Source organism: Anser cygnoides, chromosome 13 (assembly GCF_040182565.1).
Source record: "Anser cygnoides isolate HZ-2024a breed goose chromosome 13, Taihu_goose_T2T_genome, whole genome shotgun sequence".
In the NCBI taxonomy this organism is placed as follows: domain Eukaryota; kingdom Metazoa; phylum Chordata; class Aves; order Anseriformes; family Anatidae; genus Anser; species Anser cygnoides.
Window position 1 is genome coordinate 5,708,882 of NC_089885.1, and position 10,612 is coordinate 5,719,493.

Below are 10,612 nucleotides of genomic sequence, written 5' to 3' on the forward strand. Positions count from 1 at the left end.
TGGTACTTGCTTAGTGTGATTACTCTGAATATGAAGTTTTTCATCCATTCAAGTATTAGCTGATTTGATTTCCATTCCAGGTCAGCAGGGCCTGTGAGTCATTATCTGCTTACACCTGCCTGACAGCCCAGGCACGGTGCAGGGGGGTGTCATCCCCATAAACCCATCCCCCAAACCCCCAGGGGCAGCTCACCTGCTGGGGAACCAGCTTTCCTCTCCACAGCTGCACGGCGAAGGCTCAGGACCCCCCAGGTGATGCAGACTCAGCCGCACTCCCCTGCCTACAGCTGAAAAGCAAAGGCACCTTTTCACCTCCCCACGTGCATGAGTGGTTTGGTGGAGGTGAAAGCTGCACCTGCGTGAGTCCAACCCTTCCCTGGATGTTTGGGGAGCACTGTGACAGCAGCAGGGCATAAGCTCCAACTCAAAATCCTGCAGGGCAATACAGAGTAGAACAAGAACAGGACCAGAGTTACCTGTCATCAACTGCAGCCAAAGAGCCAGCACGCGCTCCTGGGTAGAGCTTGAAGTTTATGCAATCCTCTCAGGCCTTGGTACCTAAAACAACTTCCCTCTAACTTCTATTGCCATTTCTGAAGAGAAACCTGGAGATGAATTAGTGCTGAATAAGCAGCTGGAGGGCTTCTCCACACAGCACAAGCCAGGGTCAGGCCCTTTGGAGGAAGGCCTCATACTGTTTATGGCAGCCTACAGACATGATAAAAATCTGCACTTTTATAAAGCCTCCATAAAACTATGCTTCCTAGGATGCTGGATCATATTGTTGGTAATAGAAGATGAAATAATACAATATTGCTTAATATGCGTTACATTTGCGATGTACTGTTCCGGGGCTGCACTTGGAAGATACAAAATATATGTGCAAGGATAGCATGGGAGAATGCACCGATTTATGATGAGGAGTAAGGAGGACTAAAAGAATGCTCAGTTTGCAAGACATCTAGATAACTGGGGCCTCTTGGACCCTGGGAACTGGATCAAACCAACCTTGCGGTTTGGACTGAGACCGAGGGCTCAGAGAGCATGCCTAAGAAGAAAAGGTTAAGAAGTTCAACTCTGATGAAGACATCTTACTTCATCCCGATGACCACCAGAGAGTAATACGCAAGCGCAGAAGGACTGATAAGATAATTAGCATACGAAGCAGGGCTAGGCGGAGCTAGGAAATGAATATGCATAGATGTGTTGTGAAACTTAATGCATATGTAATATTTTAGGAGATAAAGGAGAACTGAGTGAACAAATCGGACGAAGTTAGATTTGGGCAGGCATGCCCCTAACTTCCGGCACCTAATAAAGCACCTTCATATAATCACTTTGTGGATTATGTGTTTTCATGAACGCTAACACTATCAGATAGAAATGCATTCATAATAGGTAGGAAACCAGTTCATAGCACCCGCTAAGCGCCCTGATGCAGCTACACCAGCACACCCAGCAGGAGGCAGAGCTACAATGCCACTGCCTTGGAGGTCAAGGGCATCCAACCCTCCTGCTGCCCCAGTCCCCACCTCTGTGCACGCACGCCCGCACTGGCAGCAGGCAGAAGGGCTCTTCTTTTGGGTCCCCTGGCAGTGGTTGACTTTAAGAGGGCACAGAGCACTCGGCTCTCCCAGGGCTGTGGGGATGTGCTGCCACTGGGTAGAAAAACAACTGCTCGTGGTGTTAGTGCCTTCCCCGAGAAGGGGCTGCTTCATATCGTCTTGAGAAGAACAGGGCCCGTTAGATCAGGCAGCCCTGTTTCGCAGCCAACGCACAATTACTCCCTGCAGAGTGATTTCCAATGCTTTTTCCAGGCTAATTTGAAGCACACCGAGCTCAGGGGGCCTGGATGCTTCTCCCAGGAGGCTTCCTGCAGCCTAATGGACACTAATTAATAGATTCCACAACCTCTGAAATAACAATTAGATTGGGAACCAATAAATAATGCAGGACATGCCTGTGTTTACAAACAGCGGCCTGCACAGAGCTGATGGCACACTGACGTTGTGCAGAAGTTCAAGAGCTGCCAGGAACCCACAGCGAACCCCGCACCCTGAGCTCCTGAAGGCACCTTACTGTGTGTGCTTCCCTCTGCCTCTGAGGTACAACTACACTGGAGTGAACAAACCGCAGGGGATAGATGCTGCTAAATCCCAAAGGTGGCCCAGGCTGCAGCAGTCAGTCTCTTTGTCACTTCTGGATGATGTCAGCCGGGGTTTTAGTCTCTTCTGATACCAATTAAACAACATTTTACCAAACAGATCACAACAGTTTAATAAGAATATTAGCATACATTAAAAAAATCCTGCACGGTCACAGGCACTCAGCCCAGACAGACACCCCCGCCCCTCAGCAGTAACATGACCACTTCTGAGGAGGGTAAAATGATGTTTAAAGATAGCGCTGGAAAGGGGAGGGGGGAGATTGGGCATCGGGGACTTTTGGCTCTGAATACTTACTGCAGCCCTTGCCTGAGTCACCTCTAGGTGTGGTCACGGGGGAGCTGCACTGGTGTCCCCCTGGGCTCAGGAGCACCCCAGGCACGGTACGGAGGAGGTGACAGCCACATGAGAGCACTGGGGCAGGGGACTGTGGCTGAATGCAGCCTCCTGCTGACCTTGCCGGGCTGCAATACAGAGGGAGCACCTTGGAACCTCTCTGGGAAATGGGTCTTACGCGCCGCTGAGGCCACGCTGTGGGGAAAGACCTGCAGGTCTGCTCAGGTCCTGCTCTGCCGTCACTCTGCTACGCCTGGCACAGAGCAGGAGCTGAAGGCTTCAAGTTTGCTCTCCCACTCCTCTCACTATCTTTTCAGGCAGGCGATGCGTTTCAAGAGAGACTTTGTAAGCAAAAGTACTTTGCGGTCGCAAATTCACATCTGTTTCATGCTGTGCCATGGCAGCATCAGAGCAGCTTTTAATTCAGGCATTGGGCACGTTTCTGGGGCAGGCATCTTCCGTGGTGTGTCCCTGCTAAAGCTGATGTCGGAGGTAGCTCACCAGCACCGGGGGGATGTCCAGCTCGCCGAGGGCCTGCGCGTGGCCAGCCTGCTTCAGGAGGCGCCTCACCGCCAGCCTGGACTGAGACATCAAGGATTTGGGATGAGCTGCATAAGGAGAGGGGGAAAAACAAAACCATCACTGCAGAGCTTCAGGACACACAACCCTGCTCCCCTCCAGGTCGTGTGCTGTCAGCAAAGGGAGCACTGATGCACCCAAACCAAGCATCTGCTGGGGCTGGGCACACGGTGCAGTCAGGCACAAGCTTTGTGGCACATGTTTTGTGGGAGCTGGGCACGTAGAAAGGAAATCTTCCAATATTACACTGAAGAAGTGCCGTTTCCCTGGACCTAGGCGGCACAGGAAAGCTGCAGCAGAAATGAGAAGAACAAAGAAAACCAGCGTTTAACCCAAAAGGTTTATATTAAGTGGAAATACCAGGCTGAGGAAATTCCCACATGCTCCAGATCAGCACCAGCAGCAGTGAGGACAGTCATTTAAAGCAGCTCCTTTAGGAAGCTTCTAGAAATATCTATGAAAAGCAGATGCCAAGGTGAGTCCGACTGTAACCACATAAACGTATGCAGTAGCTGCACCGAGTCACACCGAAGACCCCTAACTGGGTAGTCTGTCTCCAACAACAGCCAGCAGGGGGAACTGAGGGTATTTGGTGGACATTAGAAGCAAGCCGTGCCATGATACACTCCCCTAAATCCCAGCAGTTTCTTCTGGGAGTTTCCTGGGGCAGCACGTGTATCTAAGCCATCATTTAATCACCGGTGGTGGACCTGTTCTCTGCAAATTTGTTAAATGCTTCTCTTAAGGTGTTCAGTATCAGCGCCTTTTTTGTGGGTGTTTTGTGTGTGCGTGAACACCATCGTCATTGGGGGAGAGGGAGAAAGAAAGAAACGTTCAGAATAAAATAGCAATAATATTCAAGAATGTAAGACTAGAGAGAGCCATGCTCTCAAGTGAGGCTGCAAAGAAGGTCAAAGCTTGCAAGAAAGCCTTGCCCAGGCTGATCTCTCCCTCTCTGTGGGGGAACAGAATTAAAGGGAAGGGGAATCCAAAGCAACTTGCCCCCAAATAAACAAAAATTGGTGCTAATTTCCAGCCCTGGGGCCACACACACAGATTACCTCTCGCCTGCAACAGCAGCTCCAGGCCCTCGCTACCGGCTGGCATCTTTTCCACCGTGACTTTTGGCAAATAGATGTCGGCTCCAAAGTCGAGGAGCAGCTTGATGAACTCACGCCGGCAGCCGTGCCTCAGGCAGATTTCCAGCAGAGTCTTGGGCTCCTTGATGCGCGCGATCATCTTCTCTTCGGTGCAGTTGTAGTTGGGATCAGCGCCGTAGAGCAGCAGCATCCTGAAGCATTCCAGGTGCCCGTAGACGGCCGCGAGGTACAGAGGGCCAGAGCAGGCGGCGGAGTTGGCGGCCCACTCGGGCACCCTCGCGTGGACGTTGGCCTCCGCGCCGTGGTCCAGGAGCTGCTGCAGGATGCCGAGGTCCCCGTCCCTGGCTGCGGTGAGCAGCGGCGAGCTGTTGTTGTAGATGCTGCCGGAGGGACTAGCCCCTGCCTCCAGCAGCGCTTTCACGCACTCCAGGTGGCCGTTGCTGACCGCCGTGAAGAGCGGGGTTTGGGCCTTCACGTCCAGGCTGTCCACCTCTGCCCCGTGGGCCAAGAGGACCTCCAGGCTCCGGAGGTGGCCCTTGGAGGCAGCCAGGCGCAGCGGGGTGCTGGGAACGCCCCAGCCGCTCCGGCTGTTGATGACCCTCTTGTACCTGTCTTGGCTCAGGAGCCTGTCAAGGGTTTGATAATCATCCTCGGATACTGCTTGGTTCAGTTCCTCGCTTTCTCTGTTACCTTCTTCATCTTCTCTGGGCTGGAGCATGGAGAAAATCTTAGTGATATCCATTAGGCTCATTTTTTTGGTCTGTCTCCTGAGCACCACTTTCATTGTAAACAGTACAGCCCAATATCTATGGGACAACAACACAGGGTTAGAACCAGTTACCTCTGACACCAACCCTACCCTTTCGTTATTATTTTCTACGCATTATTGAAGGAATATTCTCAAAAACAACCATATTAAGTTTCTGACACGCCTATCCCACTGCCTCCACGGGTGAGGAAATCCGCACTGGATTGATCCACATTAAGGCAAAGACTGAGGACATCGCTGTAGCACTCGAGTGGGCCACCTCCCCTTAAAACGTTGCAATTAAGAACATGCCAAAAGAGGTGAATTTGGTGACGGCCAAAGGCTGTGTGGATGAACTCACAGACCTTTTTATTTTAACTATTAAATGCTTTTCTGCTGCCCCCAGAGGTGGGGACGGGCATGGGACCACTCACAAGATACTCAGAGCTCAGGAGGGAATCTGCATGGCCACAAACTTTTGCAAGGACTCTGCACCCCGCTGGTAAATGAAGCTGCCCCTTTTCCCAAAACCCTCAGAAATCACCCCATCGAGCTGTTCCCAGTGAGAGCTTGAGGGAAGACCACATGGGAACAAGTAGCGGAATTGACTCTGCTTCATATGGGCCAAGGCTTCTGTAAAAAGCCTCACTAGTAGCTGCATTTCCAGGTATTTTGAGGCCTACGGAAAACACGATTTAGGAGCTGACAGCATCTCTGGGTTTTGCTCAAGAGCACTCACAAACAAGAACTCAACTTTTCAACCCAGTCACTTTTTTTTAAGGGATTGGATTTCACAATAAGAGAGGAAACTAACATGAACACAGCCATATTGTTTAAGGATTTTCAGCATCGCCATTCCTTGAAACGCTGACATTCAAATTCAGTGCAATGAACTCCCTCCTCTCTCCTGCCTACTCAAGGAACAAGGCTGCAGGAAGGAGCTGTGGTTTTTCTAGCAGGCTGTGCAGGGAGGAAAGACAGGGGTTCCTGAGCTTTTATACCCACACTGGGACCAAACCCCAGGGTGTCAGCAGGGTCCAGCCTTGGGGTGTCTGGGCAGCACCAACAGAGAGGGATGTGATGTGGGACAGGCAGCCGAGCAGCTGGACACACTACCCGGGCAGGGCAGAGAAATTCCTTGCGGCACCGTGGCCCTGCAGCAGCTCGGGTTTCCTGCAGGAGAGGCAGCAGCAGCGGGAGGGCTCAGTCTCCCCCGCCTCAACGCAGCAGGGCGCTGAGCAATTAGCCCCATTCTGCAAACGAGCATCTGATAGCAGCAAGGCAAAGCCACAGGAGACGTGTCCCACATCAGCCTTTGATAGCAAGGTGTGCAAGCTCAGAGGGCTCCCCTGCGCCGAGTCACCTTCGCATCGCAGCTCTATTTTTGGGTTTGAGACAAGTTTGACAGCAGCTAGTGAAGGCAAAGCTCTGTTGCATGTCCACCTGTTAAACGAACCCAATCCATTTATAGAGAAACACTTGGAATTATATATTACTTTTATTTTTAGACACACCAGTAACAAGTGCTAGGGCTTTGGAAACCTCCCTACTGACACAGCTAAGAGTTGTTTGGGGGGGGGGGGGGAGCTATGTGTGGGATGGTGGGGGTGGGGATTGAGGGTCAGGGATTATTACAGATTTGATCTGAAAAGAAGACAGTTATACTTCCAATGAAAATAGTCTGGAAAAATAAAGCCAACTGTAATATTTCCTGAAGGCACAGATTAGGGGCAATACTTTGACAGTGTAAACACTGGTGTGAGGAGCTTGCAGATGCTCCTTGATCCAAAAAACTGTAAGTCAGAGCTTTCGACACTTCAGATAATGCAAGCTGTCCGTGTATCTGTGGACACAAAAAAGGCTGGAGCCGAAGATGACACAAAGACCAGAGTATACTCACGCCTTTAAAGCTCTGGCTACCAAGTGATCTTCAACACCCCACGCTGCCCACGCATCACTATGCTGCTGCCTTACCTCTGTGAGGTAGGTGATGCTCACACCCGAGCCAGGCAGGGCTGCCGCAGTCCCATGGCGAATTCCCCCGCGGTTTGAATGCAAAATGGAGGTGAGAGAGAAGCTCTTGCTCCGCCAGGGATGGACATCCACTGCGCGCAACTGGAAGGACGCAGGCTGTCAAGCTCACAGCTGAAATGCCACTGCGGGGAGAAGGGCCAGGGAGCTTGGGCTAATTTTAGCCCCAGCAGGCATTTATCTTCCCAATTCCATTCTTGGAAAGTTCCCACTGGGTAAATATAGATAGGGGCAGCAGGGGGGAGACTCAGACAGGTGCAGGAGGCTGTTTGACCCAGGGCAGTAGCTCTGGGCAGACACAGGCTCCATTTGCTTCAGTTTCCTTGCTGAAATTGCAGGGAACTGCTTAGTTTTGAGTCCATGCTATGACCCAGCTCACCAGGCACTGCCCTGGCAGGACAGCCCTGCCACAGCACTGGCCTTCACAGCACCACCGTCCCACTGGATTCCCCTATTAATGCCTCTCCCGAGTGCCTTTTCCACTTTCAGAACAATAATGGGCAAAAGGTGCTCTCCTCCCTGCTAAGCCTGCCAGAACAAGCCACTTATTTGGCTTTATAAAATTGCACAGCATATAGCGAGGCAAAAACTTTACAGGGGCAAACACAAAAGGGGGAAGGAGTGCTTGGACTGTCTTATCAAAAGCTGTCAGCTGGTAAGTGTAATCGTATTGTATCCAGTTCCCTGTAAACCTTTTCCTAACTTTTTGGTGGTGGAGCAGGAATGGTCTGACAGCTTGAAGAAGCACTATCAGTGGTACTAGATAATGAGAAAGGAACCAAGTTATCCAGCAGGAAAAATCTCTGCTGTAAGAACTGAAATCAGGAGACGCTGCAAAACATGTTTGAAGTCATGTCGTTCCCCTCCTCTGCACTCCAGTGAGTTTATAGTTGCACTGTGAGAAGTGTGGAAAGTAAGAAAGTGAAATATTAACAGGTTTTAGACTTTTGGCTTACTTGCAGTTTCACTCTCTCCAAATTCACTCAAAAATATTTATTCTACAAAAAGGTCCATTTCCCAAAATCAAGACTCCATAAAATTAAGAAAGAAATGTGAATAAATATCTGAGCAAAAGCTGGGAGTTAAGGATTTATTAAATATCAAGAAGCCGCAATCAGAACTGGGATTCTGCAGTCAGAAAAGCCAACCCTGACTGGAAAGCCTTTCAACAAAACATAGAAATAAAAACAGCAAATAAAAAGGCAGAGTATGGGGGAGGGGGGGAATACCGATAAGTCAATACACCTTGAAAAATAGGAAATGCAGGAAACTAAGAATTTAGACATGAAAGGAAAATCCTTGAATGGAAAATTTAAGGATAAATTGCCTATTCTTTTGCTGCTGCTTAGTTTTCAACCAAGAAACCTCAGAAGCACTACCAGCTTTTTGGCAAAGAGCAGTAATAAATAAATCCAGGAGTAACGAAGCAAGGAGTTTGGAGTACTTGTTGAATAAATCTACCCTTCAAAACCATACAAAAGCAAACTGAAATACTTTTTATGCTCCTGTAAGCGCTAAAGAGCCATGTTAAACAGCATCTTGCATGACTACTTAAATCAGTAGATTCAGATAAACACTGAACAAGAGCCCAAGCAGAGCTGACTGATAAGTCAGACCCATTTTGGTTAAGCTTCCTAATGCTTCAAAGCCTGGGAAGGCTGAGGAGTCAGGAGGAACATTTGTGATCTGTCTGAACACCAAAAGCAAGTGGACTCACCCTGAGCTAGTTTGCTGACCTGCCACATTCTCTAGGCAAAGCAATTCCTTTCTCAGCTGTCCATTAACTGGAGAAGAATTAAAGGGCAGAAGTATATTTAATGCCAATCAGAAAGGTTTTTTGGAAGGTAAATCCTGTCCAGTGCAGTTGCTTTCATTAGAAAGATTATAGCTATTAACATAGCTGAAAAAAAGTAATGAGCTTTCTGATTTAACACTGCAAAGGATTCTGACTTAAAAGTTTAGCACTAAACAGTACCAAATAAATCATTTTGCATTAGGATTAGGGATTTACTAAGAGTCCTCAAGGTCTGAAATGCAGTTATTGTGTGGGGATATTTCTGGCTCCTGCCTTTGCACTATAAATCTCCGCAAAACAGTAACAATGCCAGAGCTGCTTTGAACTTGGACTTTACCTCTGTGCCCATTACAATACCTGCTCGCAGCTTGCTGGCACTTGGCCTGCCTGTTCTGCCGGCCACACGCTCAGCACTCACTTGGACGTGGCTCTGGTGACAGCCCCCAGCAGCAGTGTGATTCGGATTTTAGCCACAAGAGGGCACGAACAGACACCCTGCGCCGCTCGTACCTGCACACGGGCAGCTTCCAGGGCACTCCTCAGCATTTTATAGTCAAATGGATGTATTAACCTACAAAATGCGTGGTCAAAACCACTGTGAGACGAGCTCACTGAGCTGAAGAAGGAAGCGAGAAGCTTTTTTCCTCCTCCATGAGCAGTAATTCCTCAAGGAACTTGAGCCACGGAGGCTCAGCAGCACGGAAAGCCAGCTCCCTGCTTTCGCTCCCTTCCAGGCACTTATTTCTTTTCGGATCCAAGGACGCTGGAGCCAGCGGCTATAAACTGATGTTAGAATATGATCATTGAGGACCTGAAAAGAACCCAAACTCAGCATGTACCCACTCTGTTATGCGAGTTAATCTGTGTGACGCTGATCTTTCACATAAATCTGCCTGTCTGTCCCAGCATTCTCCGCTCAATGTGCTCCAGGCTGGCAACGCTCAGGAGGTTATTCATTGCAGAAGTAGGAGGTCTCTTTCCTTTTATTTTGCAGTACTAAAATTCACTGGTTTTAATTCCAAAGATTTGAAGGTGAAGTAAAACCCTAAGAAGCTCTGAGTCATGCCACCCCCAAAGACAACTTTGCCCTGAGATCACAAACTATATACTCAGTAAGCGTTGGTTTTTTTTTTATTATTATTATTCAAAGTATTAGGCAAAAAGAACAGGCATAGAAGAAATACCTACTCTTAAAGGATTCTCCAACAGCAGGTAAGATTGCAACAACCTTTCAGAACCAGGATTTCTGACCTGTGAATCACCATATTTACCCCACGTTTTTAAACCACACATTGGATCACAGCATAACAACAACAACAAAATCACTGCTTCCAAAAAAGCAGCGTTCAAAGGAAAGGAATCAGCAAAAGGAAAGTGTTAAATTCTGAAGTGTTATGTGAAAGGAAGAATGAATAGGATAAAAACCAAGAACTGGATTTGATTTTCTTAAAAGAGAATGTGCTCCCCTTATCTTGGTACGGTTAGATCAGATGATCCTGAAGGTCTTTTCCAACCTTAATGATTCTGTGATCTTCATCCTCTCCCCAGTTTCCCCTTTGTCAGGTAAGACCTGTAAACACTTGTGCTGTTTAACTCCCTTCCATGCCTCACCGGTAAGGGTGACTGTACAGAACAACCCCAGAACACTTGCAGGACCCTCAAATTCTTGAGGATCACAGCCTCAGCCTTTGGTTCACATCTGCTTCATTCCTGGTGTGCCAGCCAACAAACTCATTAGATAAGAGCAGCACCTGATAACTCTGCTTATACACAACTTAACTGTGCCCCCTCCCTCCCGTTATTTATTGTTATTTATTTTACCAGTTCCTACTCACACTAGATTCCTTGCTCCTCTCTC

The 10,612-nt window shown here is 48.7% G+C and overlaps 1 protein-coding gene across 5 annotated transcripts; it reads right to left on the bottom strand.

The window, feature by feature from the left end:
• Nucleotides 1-2,251: 2,251 nt before the first annotated feature.
• ASB12 (ankyrin repeat and SOCS box containing 12) lies at nt 2,252-10,612 on the bottom strand. Of its 5 annotated transcripts, none has more exons than XM_067005145.1 (3): nt 10,590-10,612; nt 4,142-4,986; nt 3,129-3,370 (listed from the first exon to the last, which is right to left on the bottom strand). In XM_067005145.1, the coding sequence occupies exons 2-3, from the start codon at nt 4,962-4,964 to the stop codon at nt 3,141-3,143; spliced, it is 1,053 nt and encodes a 350-aa protein (XP_066861246.1). In that variant the 5' UTR covers nt 4,965-4,986; nt 10,590-10,612; the 3' UTR covers nt 3,129-3,140. The 5 variants fall into 5 exon arrangements, with proteins under 5 accessions (XP_013054463.2, XP_066861246.1, XP_066861245.1 ...); XM_067005144.1 differs by lacking the exon at nt 10,590-10,612 and adding an exon at nt 6,829-8,061; XM_067005143.1 differs by lacking the exon at nt 10,590-10,612 and adding an exon at nt 6,903-7,222.

Excerpts from the sequence above, each read along its gene's own strand:
- ASB12 (XM_067005145.1), bottom strand. The coding sequence starts at position 4,964 with ATGAAAGTGGTGCTCAGGAGACAGACCAAAAAAATGAGCCTAATGGAT. Across the intron at positions 3,371-4,141 it reads GCTGCTGTTGCAGGCGAGAG|CTTTCCTGTGCCGCCTAGGT; the intron begins GTAATCTGTGTG and ends TTTCTGCTGCAG.